This window comes from Anas acuta, chromosome 25 (genome assembly GCF_963932015.1).
Source record: "Anas acuta chromosome 25, bAnaAcu1.1, whole genome shotgun sequence".
NCBI classification, from domain to species: domain Eukaryota; kingdom Metazoa; phylum Chordata; class Aves; order Anseriformes; family Anatidae; genus Anas; species Anas acuta.
The window spans coordinates 809,891-824,293 of NC_089003.1; the positions used below are offsets into that span (position 1 = coordinate 809,891).

Genomic DNA, 14,403 nt, shown 5'->3' on the forward strand with positions numbered 1-14,403 from the left:
GAGGTCTGGGGGGGGTCGGAGGAGGGGGTCCGAGCCCGGCTGATCACCCCCCGGGGCCGCCTCCCGGAGGGCGGGGGGGGTCCGGGAGGGAAACTGAGGCCGGGGGGGGGCGGGCAGGGGGCGGGGGGGCCCTGGCGGGGCTCCGGGTCCGCGAACCCCCCGCCCGCGGGGGCGCAACCTCGCCGGGGGGGGGGCAGCGCAGCCAGCATCCTCCCTACCCCACCCCGAGCATCCCCCCCCGGGCACCCGTGGGCGTCCCGAGGGAGCTGGGGGAGGATGGAGGGGTCGGGGGGGGGGGGATGGAGGGGTTGGGGGGGGGGTGAATTGGGGGGGGGGCGGCTGGAGGGATGGATGGAGGGTTGGGGGGGGGGCGTGATGGGGAGGGGCAGGGAGGATGCGGGCGGCGTGATGGAGGCGAGGATGAGCGCACGGCGGGGGCTGGGGAGGGGGGGGTGGGAGGCGGGGGGGGGTCGGGAGGCGGCGGGGCCCCGGGTGGGGCCGGGCGCGGCCCCCTCCCGCCGCCGCTCGGAGCTGACGCCGCTCCCGGGATGCGCCGGGCGGCGCCGGGCGTGGGCGGCGGCGGCGAGAGGCGGCGGCGGCGGCGGGGCCGCACCGGGGCGCACCGGGAGCGGCACCGGCACCGGGAGCGGCTCCGGGAGCAGCCCATGGCCCCCGGCCCCCCCGCCGCGGCCGTGCCCTGAGCGGCCCCCATGGAGCAGGTAGGAGCCGGGGGGGGGGCCGCACCCATGGGCGCGGTGCCGGTCCTGGGGGGGGGGTCCCGGTCCGAGGCTTTTTTCCTCAGCAGCCCCCCCCTCTCCTTCCCCGGGCCCCCACCTGCTGCCCGGCATCGCTGCCCGAGACCCCCAGCCTGCGGCCCCCCCTGCGACCCCCGCCCGCCTCCCTGCCTGCTCTGCCCAGAGCAGCCCCCCCACCCCATCGGCAGCCCCCGGACCCCTGCGTCCCCCCCCCCGGCACCTCCATCCCGGCACCCAGCCCGCAGCGCTTCCCCCGGCTGTGGCACGGGAACGCTCGGGTGGGAGCTCCCCGGGCACCCATGGGTGCTCGCCCTGGCCGGGTGCTTGCCCCTGGGGGGGTTTCTGGCTCCCCACCTGATGCAGGTGGCCGGGGGGGACGCTCCCTGCCCTGCCACAGGTCTCCTGCATGGCCCCAGGTGTTCCCCGGTAGCACAACAGGAGGATGCGAGCAGCAGGATTTGGGGAGGGGGCCCCTGCCTGGGGCTGCGGGGTACAGAAAAAGCACGGGGGGCTCTGATGGGGCTGTGTTGGTGTTCCCGTGTCTCCCAGCCCCGTTATTTACCAGCCAACGCCTCTGGAAGCCGTTCTGGCCATCGTGCTGGGATGCTGCATCCTTCCCCGGTGCCCACCCCGGGCTGTGGGTGCTCGCGGTGTCCCCGTGGGGGCTCTGGGGTCTTTCCCATCCCGCCCCCCCCCCCCCCAGAGGGGTTATTCTCCACTGAGCATCTCCTGGCCCCACTGCTGCACACCATGGTGAGGGTCTCCCGCTCCCTCCCTGCAGCCCCTCAGGCTCTGCCTCCCATTTTTGCCCCCAGCACCATCCTCCTGGCTCAGCCCAGATCCAACCCTTCAATGCTGCTGTGCCCCCCCCCCAGAGCAGGAGGCCCTGGGGCCACACCGAGTGGTCCAGCACGAGGCACCCTCAGTGCCCGGCCAGCTTTTGTTGCACGTTGGGGGCCGCGTGCTTATGACCCCCCCCCCAAGCCTGGGGCAGGTCCATGGGCAGGAGAGGCGGGGAAGCGCGCGGGCACGTGCGTGGCGTGGGCGAGCGCCTGCTGCTGCCTTCGCCAGCCCGGCCGGACCCCAGGACCTCGCTCGCATCCGCCCCGCCGCAGCAGCCAACGCCAACGTGTGCCCGGCACGCGATGCCCTGAGCCCCCGCGGGGGCTGCACCCTCCGGGGGCTGCGAGCCCTGCGCCCCCACCCCAGGGTGCGCTCTCCCCATGGAGAATCCCCCCTCGCGCACCTCCAGCTGCAATGCAGAGGAGCTGCCGAGCAGCAGCCCCGCACGCCTCCCTCGCCGCCCTGATTGGCAGCGGCACCGTGGTAATTTTAGGCTGCGATCGGCAGCGGCTTGGCACGTGCCTGCCGGCACCCAGGCAGGGAGGGCAGCGGCCGGCGGGGCAGCTCCGTCCATCCCCTCTCCCAGCGGCTGCCGTGGGCCTGGGGCAGTGCCAGGGCCTGGGGCTCTCCGGGGTACCCCGGCTCCCCGCAGGATTTCGGCCCCTCCCTGGCGTTGGGGATGTGGATGCAATCCTGCACCGCCCCGCCTCGCTCTGCCTCGCCACCCGGCTTCCACGCGCCTCCATCCATCGCTCGCAGCCTCTTGTTTGTCCCCGACCTGGAGGTGGGCGGTGGGGACGGAGCCGTGGGGGCCGTAACCCTTTCGCTGCGTCGCCGCCGGCTCAAGATGGCTTCGTGCAGCAGCAGCTGCCGCGGGGGGAGAGGAGCTCCCGGCCGGGAGGTGCCCGTGTGGGGCCAGCGGGGTCCGTGTGGGACCCAGCCCCACGGAGGCACCCAGCGCCCAGCCTGCGCTGCCCCCCTGGGACGTGTCCCTGTCCCCAGCCCCGCTGCTGTGGGCTTGGGGGGGAGCTGGGGGCCAAGGGATTTGCCAGCGCCGTGCCCAGCCCCAGCCACACCAGCAGCGCGCCCGTGCCCTGCGGTTGCTTTTCTTCATTTTAATTCATGGGATTAGGTTAAAAAAATATCACCCAGCTGTGATTCCCCTCTCCTTCCCTTTGTCTGCAGCGCGTAAGCGGCTCCGCAGGGAGCGGCAGCCTCTGCTGGTGGGGGGGTGGGGGGGGGGTCGCTCTCGCCGGGTTTTGGAGCCCGGTTCTCCAGCTGCTGGGATCTGGGCTGCGGGTGGGGGCCGGGGGGGGGATTAGAGGCACGGGCGGATCCGCCCCGATGAACCGGGCAGGCAGCAACAGCGAGGGAGGAGGGCATCTGCCTTGGTGGCTGGGGCCAGAACGGGGATTTTTGGGGCGTATCGTGGTGAAATGGGGTGCGGGGTGGGCAGCGCTGACAGCTCCAGGCTTGGGGGTGCCCTCGGGGGCGGTGTGTGCAGCCCCCTCCCTGCAGATGGGGTCGCGGTGCTGGGGGAGACAAAGAGGGCTGGCAGGGGGGGGCATCAGCTGGGTGGGGGCGCGGTGGCGCTCCCCTGCAACCCACCTGGAAATGCCAGGAGCAGGGCTGGTGTTTGGGGAACCTCTGAGCCCCCCCAGGCTGTGCGCCCCAGAATGGGGCCACCCCTCATTGGGGGCGGCTGCGTCTCCCTGGGGGGCCTGCCCTGTCTCTGAGCCCTGCATGGAGCAGGGGGGTGGTGGTTTTGGGGGGGGTCACACCCCCTGCCCTGGCAAGGGTGCGTGGGGTTCCTGGGGTCTGCGTCCAAGTCCTGCTGGCAGCGCATCCCCTGTGCTGGGCTCCTGCCTGTGGGGGTCACCGGGGGGGGGGGTCCGTGGGCAGGATTTGGCCTTGTTTCCTGGGGGCAGGACCCCCGGGATGGAAAGTGGGGGCAGGCAGCGGGTGGGTGGGCACAGCTGGGAGCTGCCCCCTCCGTCCCGCGGGCCAGCTGCTGGGAAGGGCCGCAGACGGAGTCGGGTCGGTGCCCGGTGCCAGCCCAGCCCAGAGGAGAGGTTTCCTGGAGGGTCCCTGGGGAGAGGCCGTGGGGCTGGGGAGCCCTGCCCGGCACCCGACCGTCCCCCCTGGCTGTGAGATGGGTCCCGAGGCGCTGTCCCCTCCTGGCTCCTGGGGGCTCTCCGTGCTGCAGGCCTGGCAGTGGGGGTCCCGCTGCGTCACCGCTCACCCAGGACCCCCTGCTCACACCACAGCCGCACACAGGCCGTGCTCCTGGGGTCACTGCCGTGCTTCTGGAGCTGGCACGCACCCCTCAAACGCTGTCCGTGTCCCTGGGGGCTGGGACTGGACCCCTGGAGGGTCCCCCCAGCTCCCCAAATACCCATTGGCACCTCGTGGCGCTGTGGCTGCATCCCGAGGGCTGGCTCCAGGCCCGATGAGCCGGTGCCAAGGGCTGGAACATCTGGCCCTATGGCAGGGGCCCCGCGTGGCCACGGCACTGCCAAGCTGCCACCGGCCACATCCCAAAAGCTTCAGCCCGGAGCCAAACCCTGCCCCTTGCCCCCTCCCCTCGGCTGGGGGCAGCTCCTGGGCCCTGTCCCCACAGGGGGACACAGCTGGTGGCTGCCCAAAGAAGCTGGCACTGCTCTCATGGGGGGGCAACTGGGGGTGGGCAGGATGTGCCCGGCAGCAGGATCCGGCCCCATGACCCCCCCCCAGCCCCGGGTTCCTGGGGGTGAGAGCGGCGGCTCCTCCGCATCCGGGGGCTTCTGGGGTGGAAGATGACGTCTGGGTCATTTATTTTTCCTGGTGCTGCTGAGGTTTCGTTGAGTGCCCAGAGGAAATCCTTGTTGATGCAGACTCGCTTCGTGGTGTCATGGAAAAGTCGCGCTCAGCGGCTCTGCTCACGCCAGGCGCGTGCAGGTTGGCACCTCCGGGGGGTGGGCGGGCAAGGAAAGCAGCTCGGGGGGGGGCTGGGGAGTGCTTGGGGCTGGCACCGAGCGATGTCCCCGCTGGGCTGGGGACGGTGGCACCCACCAGCAGCCGAGGGGCCCCACCTCGGGGTGCTGCTGCTAAGACCGGGAGACCAAAACCTCCGTGCCAGGCCCCTGGGCTCAGCCCCGCTGCCCCCAGCTGGAGCCCAGCCCCAGCCCCGTGGCTCTGCCCGTCCTCCCCACCCGGTGTCCGTGTGTCCCCGCGGGCTGTGGCCGTCATTCCTCCCCGGCTTCCTGCGCCTCCTCCCACTTTCCCGTCACGTGTGGCTCCGTTTCCCCTCCGCCGTCGCCCTGCGGCACCCCAGGGCGAGGGTGCAGGAGCTGGCAAAGCTGCTCGGCTTCCCTCCTCTGCGGGGAGGGTAACTGAGATTTCCCCCACGAGGTTATTCAAAGGCCGTTCGATGCCCCTGGGGGGGAGGCAGCTTTGGGGAGGTGGCAGGGCCAGAGCCGGGTCCCTCCTGCGTGCGTTGGCCAAGCCCTTGGTGGGCTCGAAGCCCCGGTGGAGCCGTGGGCACCCCGAGGCTGAGGTGCGGGGTGGATGTGCCCGGTGGCCGTTTCGGGATGATTTCGGGATGCTTTGCCGTGCTCTGAGCGGTCGGAACTGAGCCAGGCCCTGCCCGGCTGTCCCCTGTCCCTCTGTCCGCAGGGCATGGCCGTGTCCATCTGTCCCGCTGCTTCCGTCCTGGCCGTTTCCTCTCCCCACGCCCCGTGTCAGCCGTTGGCCCCCCGTCAGCCCCAGCCCGGTGTTTCCGTCCCTGTGCCGGCCCGTGCCAGCCCCTGGCAGTGCTGTCCCTCTGTCCTGGCGTTTCCTGTCCCTGTGTCCCTCTGCATCGCGGGGCCTTGGCCTCTCCCTGCTGCTGCCGTCCGGCTGTCCCTGTCCTGCTGTCCTGTCACCCCCTGCCCACTCCCACTGCACCGTCCTGCTCCGGGTCCTGGTCCCCGTGTCCTGGCTGTCCCTGGTCCCTCTGTCTTGGGTGTCCCTGGTCTCTCTGTCCTGGCTGTCCCGGGTGTTCCCGGTCCCCGTATCCTGGCTGTCCCTGGTCCAGGTGTCCCGGGTGTCCCTTGTCCCTCTGTCCCAGCTGTCCCCGGTCCCTATGTCCGGGTGTCCCTGGGTGTCCCCGGTCCCTCTGTCCCGGGTGTCCCCGGTCCCCGTGTCCCAGTCCCCGTGTCCTGGTTGTCCCTTGTCCCTCTGTCTTGGGTGTCCCTGGTCTCTCTGTCGTGGGTGTCCCTTGTCCCTCTGTCCCAGTTGTCCCCGGTTCCTTTCTCCCGGCTGTTCCCGGTCCCCGTGTCCCGGTCCCTCTGTCCCGGCTGCCCCCGGTCCCGTTCCCGGGCTGACCCCTGCCCACCGCAGCCCCCCGCAGGTCCCCATCTGTTCCCGTCGCGGTGCCGGTGCCGGTCCCGGTGCCGCATCCCGTTCCGTCCCGTTCCGTCCCGTTCCGTTCCGAGCCGTGCCGCGCCCCGCCCGCTCCCGCTGGCGCCCGGAGGAGGCGGAGCCGGGGCCGGGGCCGGGGCCGGGGCCGGGGCCGGCGCAGCCCGAGCCGAGCGGAGCCGAGCGGGACCGCGCGGTGCGGGGCCGGACCGAGCCGCACCGGGACTCGCCGGGCCGGGCCGGGCCGGGCCGAGCCGCGCCCCGATGAATGGCATCGCCTTCTGCCTGGTCGGGATCCCGCCGCCCGCGGTGAGCGGCTCGGGGCGGGGGCACCGGGAGGGACCGGGGGGCGGGGGGGGGACACCGGGGTCGGGACCGGCTGCTGGAGATGCCCGGGGCGCCTCGGGGACGGGAGCGGGAGCGGGGCAGGGAGCGGGGCAGGGAGCGGGGCTCGTCCCCGGTGCCCGGCGGGGTCCGGCCGGGCTGGGGGCGAACCGGGGGCGGCCCCGCGCGGTTCCCCCTCGGGAGCCGCCGGCCGGGGGGGGTCGGTCCCCAAAAGCTGCTGCAGCCGGGCCCCATCCCCAGCCCCAGCCCCTGCCCCTGCCCCTGCCCCTGCCCCTGGCTCCTGGGGCGATGCCGCTGGCGTGGCGCTGGCACCGGCATCCCGGCTGCCGGCAGAACCCCGCATCCTGCCCCTGGCACCGGGGTCCCGGGGTCTGCAGCACGTCCCCCACCGCCCTGGGCACCGGTGGCAGCGGGGGCACGGGACCAGGCCCCTTTTGGCAGCGGATGACCGGGGAGGGGACGTGCCGGGCTTTGTGCCGCAGCCCGGGCGGGGATGGGGACCCCACCATGAGGCTGGGGACAAGGCTGGGGACCCCGCCATGGGGATTTGGGGCCGGGGATGGTGGTGGGCGCATGCCGGGGTAGCGCCCGGGCTGGTATGTAGGCCACGGTGGCAGACTGGCACAACGCCTGCTGCTCCGAGCAGAGGTTGCACGTCCTCGCCCCAGAGCTGAATTCGGCCCCTGTGTTCCTCAGTTCCTGCTTATTTGAACTCGGCTTCCCCAGCCCCGCAGTGGGGCTAATAACCGGCCTCAAAGGATTAATTGGTGTGCGAAATGGTTCAGATATGAGGAGTGCTGCTCCTCGCAGCGCCGAGCATTAATCATGGTTTCCCCTCGGATTCCTCCGTGCTTACTCCCTGCTGCTGTGCGCCGGGGCTGAGATTTTTGAGGGGGTTTCTTGAAATCTGGCCTTGTCTTCTGCTGCGTTTTGGGGTGAAATGTGCCCTTCTGAGGGGCAGGACCAGGAGCATGGGGGCTTTGCTCTCTGCCTGGTTCTGCCACCCACTTGCTGGGTGACTTGGGGAGCTTGGTGACACGGGGCGAGCAATTTACCTGCTGCTGCCTCCCTTGGCACGGCCGGGAGGACGGGGACGCGGGACCTGGCTCTGTGCAGATGGCACTTTGCCATCCCGGCGAGGGGCAGAGGCTGTGCACAGCCCCCTGCTCGCTGCTGGGGCTGAACCCTTCAGCACTGGGCCCCATGGGGCTGCTCCCTATTTACAGGAGCTGCTCATTTCTTAATGCTTTTTTTTTTTTTTTTTTTTTCTTTCTGAACCCTGAACTTGAAAGACAGGAAAAGCTTGTGCTTGGGCCTCCTGCTGCAATCCTGGCTTGCAAGTGTGAAACCTGGCACCGGCGCAGGGTCGGGGCGCGCGGCGTGGCGAGGTGCTGGGGGCCGCTTGGCGCAGCGGGGATTTTGGCACCGTGGGTCCCTGTTTGTGCAGAGGGCTCCCGGGCTCGCCGCGGCCGCGGTGTTTAACCTTGAGCACGCATCACGCGCCGTGAGCTCTGGCACCCGTCTCTTGCGCTGCAGGGTGATGTCTGGGTGACTTTTAGTGTCCTAAAACCCCCCCAAAAGTCCTGCAGCACCATCCACGTTGTTTGTGGCGTCAAATGCGAGGGAAATGCTGAAGGATCTTCTTAGCAGCAGGCAGGGCTGGGGGACACCTCTGCGCCGGTGGTCTCTGTTTTGGGGAGATCTGGTGACAAGTTGGGGTTCGGCTCGTGCGCCTTGCTTTGGGCGTGGGTTCCCGGCTGGGATGCGGGCACAGCCCAGGGCTGCGGCTGCTGCCGGAGGTGTGGGAGGGCGCGGAGCAGCTCGCCGGAGCGTGGCGGGCAGGGCAGGGGGCGAGCGGCTCCCCAGGAGTGCCTGGAGCAGGAGCTGGGGCTGGGGCCTCACCCCCGTGGTTCACACGGAGCTGCTGGTGGGCAAGCTGGAGGAGAATGTGGCGAGGGGATCGTCATGGGACGCACCAGGCCTTTGGGATGCTTTTTTATTTGCATTAAAGGAAAAAAAAGATGAGGTCTCACGTCGGTGCTGTCCCATTAATAAACCAAGTTTGTCTTCAGCAGGCAGCAAGACCTGATTTAAAAAGGAATGGAGATAGATGACCTATTTTAAGCACTCAAGTTGGAAAATATCGACCTGGCTGCCTGCAGGCTGTGAGCAGCAGGGCCGGCTACGCGAGCTGCGCCGTGCTGTGCCGAACCCAAAACCTGTCCGGGGTGTCCAGGGGCCAGGCTGGCTCCGGCTGCCCCGGGTTGCAAACCCTGGTGGCTGCTTCAAACCTGCCGCGGTGCCGCTGGCCCCGGCCCAGCCGCCTCCTCGCTGGCTCACGGCACCCAAAGCGCTGACTCCTTTTCCACGGCTCGTTATCCCCAGGATTTCATTAAGTCTCCCTAATTGCCTTTCCGGGCAGCACGGCAGCCAGCACACCTCCGCCGAGGCGCGGCGGTGGGTTTGTGTCGCAAGAGCCGCGGTGCCGTGCTGCGCCTCGGAGGGAGCCGGGAGCACTGGGGGGGCACAGGGGATGCTCCCCACCGCTGCCTTTGGGCTCAGCCCCAGGTACAGCAGGGCTTTTTGGTGCCGTGCCATCCCTGAGGATCCCGTTCCCATCACAGTTTGGCTTCCTGGGGCTGCAGATGGATGAGGGTTCGGTGCTGCTCCCCAGCCCCACGCAGGGCAGCTGCGCCCTCCCCACTCCTGCGCGTCCTGCACGGGCGGGCGCCTCGGGGAGCGATGGCTCAGCACGGCTGGAAGGGCTGAGCAAGGGGAAAATCTGAGCTGGGAGCTGGAGAGCAACTCTGGTGGCCAGGCTCTCTCCAGGGAAAGGGGTGGAAACGCGGCTCGTGAGTCATCCGAAAGTGGCCAAAATGAAACGCCGGTGACCGCAGGGAGCGATCCTGCTGTCACGCTGTGCTGGGACCCAGCTGGTGCCTGAGCACCCGGTGTGGCAGGAGGGAGCGGGGCAGGGAGCTGTGCCGAGGTCCTGCACCGATCCTGCCGGAGCAGCCCCATGGCACTGGGGTCCCCGGGCAGGTGCCGAGGTGGCTCCCGGTGCTGCTGCCGGTTCCCAGCCAGCCGGGTGGCCCTGGGCTTGGCAGCTCCTCCCTGCCCTGCCACCGGCCCGCGGCGAGGGAGGGGAAGCTCTGCCTTAAAATAACCACCGTGGGAGACACCCCTGGGGCAGTGCCGCAGAGCCGGTGCGGGGCACCCCGGGGCGCAGGTGTGGGGTGCTCGCGGCGGCCGTGCCCATTGCCCCGGCGGCAACAGAGGGGCCCTTGATGGGGCTGAGCGCGTGGGGCAGCTCCCGGGGGCGGGTGGGAAGGGGCCTGGTGGCTCTGGGGACAATCGTGCTATTGTGGCACATAGTGGGCTATTTTTCTCCTGTGCGAGGCTGGGGCGGGCGGGGTGGGGGGGGGGGGGCGGGCAGTGGCTGCGGTGCCAGCGCTTTCGGGATGAAGCGTGGTCCCCGCTGGGGCTGGCGGTGACTGGTGTGGTCCCAGTGGGGCACTGATGTCCCCAGAAGGGGTGGGTGGCAGCTGCGGGGCCAGCTTCGTGGGCAGGAGGGGAGGTGCAGGAGGGGAGGTGGGATGGAGGCTGTGCTCTGCGGGCTCAGAACCTCCAGAAAATGCCATCAGCACCCGGTGCCACGGCCATCCCGAGCTGTGTCCCCAAAGCCGTGTCCCCCCTGCCACCTCTTGTCCTCCCTGTGGCTGTAGGGAGGCTCCAGTCACTGCCTGGCTTCAGCAGCTGGCACAAGGTGCAGCAGGAGCTGCGCTTTCCCTGGGCATCTCCCTCGTTTTCTTGCTTCCAGCAGCCTCCGGAGCAGCCCGGGTGCTGCCCGGCCCCGTGCTCCCTCCCCGGCCTCAATGTTGGGCCCGGTCCCCGTGCAGCACCCAAGCACCACAGGGTGCTGCGGGGTCCCCTGTGGGTGCCAGGGCTGTAGGGACGTGGCCGTCCCCTCCCCGGGCCCCCGGCCCCACGTGGGGCAGGGGCTGGAAGTCGCCGGCAGCTGCCCCTGACCTCGCTGGGTAGGATTTTCCGCCGTGGTGCCGCGGACAAACGGGAGCGGAGCGCAAGGTGCCTCTCGGAGCCGCCGGAGGAAATGGCTCATTGTTAGCCCTGCTGAAAAAAAGACCCGAAAAATTACAATAATGAGGCCAGCTTCTATTTGAGGGTTTCCATGGGAAAAACAGGAAACGGAATCCTGTTACTTTTCTAGGGCTTGCTGCCGATAACGCCGTTTTTAGGACAGGGCAGAGAATGAGGAGGAGGAGCTGGGCACGGAGGCAGCCCCACCAGCGAGCCCTCTTCCCCCCTTCCTTCCTCTTGGGCCTGAGCCCTCGCCCCCCTCCTCGCAGCCGCTTTCCCCTCCAGCACCATGAATTGAAGCTGAGCCGAGCGTGTTGTTGCCGAGCCCCTGAGCATCCCCTGGCCTTGGGGGCCTGCCCGTGCCAGGGCTGGAGGTGGTGCCTGGAGCCCTTGTGGAGCTCGGCGCGTGTGATCCTGGCTGGGCTGAGCTCCGTGTCCTGCCCTGTGCTCATGCCGTGGTGCCGCGAGCCTCAGGCTTCGTGCAGATGCCCGGGGGGATCCTGCCCCCGGAGACCCAGCCGTGGTGGTGCTGTGGTGGGGACCCCCCTAGGGCTGGGTGCCCCCAACGCCTGCTGGAGAGCTGCAGCAGGCACCTGGGGCTGGGGAGTTGTGGAAAAGGGAGAGGGCTCCATGGCCACCTCCCCAAATTTCTGTTAATGCTGCACCACAGCCCCAGTGCCCCAGCTGGGTGAGCTGGAGCCCTTCAGCTTCAGGACAAAAAGGGGCCAAAAAGCCCAGCGGGGCACGGGGGGCTGGCGGGGAGCTGAGCACGGTGGTGCTGGGCGGGAGGGAAGGGAGCCAGGCGGCACCCGGCGCGGGCTGGCGGCGGGGCTGCGAGGGAGACGCTGTCGAGATAAAAAGTTTGTGTTGGGAAGGAACCAGGCCATTTCCTTCCCCGCGTTAACACCCAGGCTGGAGAGGGAGGAGCGGCAGGCAGCCCGCTCGCTGCTCCTCCAGCGGCTTCGCCACCGGGTTTGTCTTTGGCGCTTGGCAGCCCCCGGGCAGCATCACCCCTGCCCGGCTGCTTTGGGGGGGGATGAGGGTGAGGGGTCCCGGTGTTGGGAGGGGATCTGGCCCTGGGGGGGCTGCAGCCGCCCATGCTGCTGGGTCTCTGCCCACCAGTGGATCCTGGCCCTGTTCTTGGTGCTGTGTCGGCGCCCCGGGCGGTGCCGTGGTTCGAGCCATGGTGCTGAGAGCCTCGGGTGAGGGTTGGGTGCCTGAGCCCAGCACCTCCCACGGCCCCGTCTGTGCCATCCCCAGCGTGAGCTGGGCTGAGGGCTGGGAGCCCCAAATCTCTGCTCGAGGGGCTCCTGGTGGCTGTCCCCGATCCCCCTGTGAGCGCTGCTTGGTGTGCCTTGGCTTGGCGATGCTCGGTCCCTCGGGGGGTTTTTGGGTGCCGCCACCAACCAAGTGCTTGTGAAGGCAGCAGGAGAAGGGGAGGCTGCTTGGGTGGTCAGAGCAAAGCCATGCGTGAGCCTGCCCGTCCCCGGGGCTCCTGGCCTGCCCGGGACCATCTCAGTGCATCCCCCCTGGGGCTGTGGCTGTCACGCCGGTGGTTCTGGCTCCTGCTCCCGGGGGGTTTGGGGAAGGGGTGTCCCAGAGGCAGGGGGGGGGCCACGCTCCGGCTGTGTGCAAACAAACCAACACATCCCCAAATCCCCGCTGAGCTGCAAAGCTCCTCAGCCCCCGTTTGGGTTAAAGAGAATTAAAATGCTTTCTCCTGCGGGGCGTTAATCCAGGAGGCTGGGGCAGGGCCGGGCTGCTCGGCTGGCTGCTCCCAGGCACTGTCACCTGGGGGGTCACACTGCCACCACCACCTGGCCCCCCTGTCCCTCTGCTGGCACATCCCTGGGCCAGGACCCACCACTGTCCCCACCAGAGCAGCTCCGGGGTCCCCTTGTTCTCTCCCCACGTGTCGGCAGCACTGTGGGGCTGGCCTGGGCTGAAGGTGCACGGGTGGGACCTGGGTCCCCCTCCCTGGGCCCCGCTGCAGGTGGGAGCAGGGAAACACTGCCATGGAAGGGCTACAAATCAGCTAGTGCCTCAGCACAGCTTTCTCTTCCCCGAAAATCCTATTAAAACCTCATTTTTCTGACCCTAATCTCAGCTCGCTGTTCAGGAGGGATTAGTGTTTGCCCTCTCCCCCCCGGCCCCGTGTGCTCCTGCGCTGAGCTGGCTCCGGGCTGGGGAAACCTCTGCTGGTGCCGGAGGAGGGGTCTCGGTGGGACCCCTGCGCATGGTGGTGGTGGCAGGGCCGGCAGCTGGCTGTCCCCCTGGTCCCCCTGGTCCCCCTGGTCCCTCTGTCCTCTGTTCTCGCCCCGCTGTGATGTTATCCTCGCAGCGTGCCAAGGGCTGGTGATGCTCCCGCTGGCAGGGACCCAGGGCCGCAGCTGGGATGGGGTGGGGGGGTCAGCGTGGGGCTGCGGTGCCACCCCCAGCAGGGCCACGGCTGTGCCACGAGCTGGGCTCCTCTGGGCTCTGCGTGCCTCAGCTTCCCAGCAGCTCGCCCGTGCCCCCTGCTCGGCCCTGCCGGAGCCGTGCCGGGCGCTTTGTGACGGATCTGAGGCTGCAGGAGCAAGCGGGGGGCACTGCCAGTGAACCCGGGTGGCACCGCTGGGGGGGTCCCGGGTGGCGAGGAGCAGCAGCAGGCAGGGAGCGGTGCCGGCAGAGGGCCCTGCTGCCCGCTGGCAGCGTGGGTGCGCACGCGTGGGCGCTCGCCCGCTGCCTGCCGCGGCGTGCCGGCGGTGCCGGTGCATGCCGGGAGCGCGCCGCGTTCCCCCTTGCTCCCGTTTGGCCGTCTATTTAGGACACTCCTGTGCAAAACACAAGGATTTTGGAAGGCGTCCAGGCGCGCTCGCATTCCTCGGGGTGGAATCTGCCCCCGCGAACGCCGCCTGACCTTTCCCAGTTTGGGCTGCGGGAACAATACTGGGGGGGCCCCGACCTCCGCTCAGCACGCCCCAGGGCGAGCGGCCCCCCCTTGGCCCCCCCAGGTCAGTGCCCGCCTGCGTGCTCGGTGCTGCCAGGGAAGGCGTGAGCAGAGGTGGCAGGATCAGCCCCCCCCTCTCTGTGCTGTCCCCGGGGCAGCCGGCACTGCCCCAGGTGCCGATGTGCATGGGGGGGAGCAGCCCCCGCTTTGGCCTCGTTGCTGTTTGAGGTGCAGACACCGGGAGCACCCCAGGGGCCGCAGAACGCCCCCGTTCTGTGTTGGTGCTGAGCATCAGGGGCTGCGTGGCCAAACGGGGCCGTGCATGGGTGCCAGGGAGCGGTGCTGGGTGGGGGCTCACCCTGCGCTCCCCATCGGGCCCCCAGCGCACGGGGTCACACACAACGCCCAGGGCCCACGCAGCCCCCAGCCCCACGCTGCAATTTTTCCCCTTTTTGCCTGGTTTCAGCAGGCGGAGGGAAGCAAAGCGCCTCCCCCCTGGCCGCTGCTTGGCACCGACAGCTGCCTCAGCCCCGGCTCGCTCCGCCGGCTCGGCGGCTCTGCCTGTCGGGGCAGGCCGGGCAGATGGGCAGGCTGCCTGGCCCCGGGCTGCAGGTGGGGGCCGGGGCAGCCCCCCAGGGTGGCTCCCATGGGACACCCCTGGCACACGCATTGGGTGACATGGGGGTGGCCCTGGGGGTGCCCAGGGGTCAGGGGAGGAAGGGCAGTGACGGGTTCGTGTCCCCATGTCACCACGTCCCGTTCTGCCCCCGGGGTGCTGGCGCAGAGGCACCGGGATGGTGCTGGGGGGTGTTCTGGGGGTGTGCGGGGGGGTCTCTGGGGACACTGCTGGGCCCATTGAGCAGCCCCTGGAGGGGCTCGGGGCAGGCACCGGGGCTGTTTTGGGACAAGGCTGTGGCTCCTTGGCCAGGGTCGGTGCTGGGGATGCACCAAACGCCGTGGTGCTGGTGGCACGTGGGGGGCTCGGTCCCGGCAGGTTGGTCCCTCCGTGGTCGTGGTGCAGGGGGGGCTGAGGAGAGGAGGGGGCCGTGGCCGGGG

At 69.9% G+C, this 14,403-nt stretch overlaps 1 protein-coding gene across 2 annotated transcripts in view; it reads left to right on the top strand.

Annotated features, from left to right (window-relative positions):
- The first annotated feature begins 567 nt into the window (after positions 1 to 567).
- The window catches only part of ARHGAP23 (Rho GTPase activating protein 23), a 33,310-nt gene continuing 19,474 nt past the window's right edge, over positions 568 to 14,403 (top strand). The window contains exon 1 of one of the 2 annotated variants that reach the window (XM_068660647.1): positions 568 to 719. In XM_068660647.1, the coding sequence (XP_068516748.1) occupies positions 711 to 719 (9 nt within the window). In that variant the 5' untranslated portion in view covers positions 568 to 710. Of the gene's footprint in view, positions 720 to 6,095; positions 6,285 to 14,403 lie in introns of those variants that run through there. The other variant, XM_068660645.1, reaches the window with a different exon arrangement.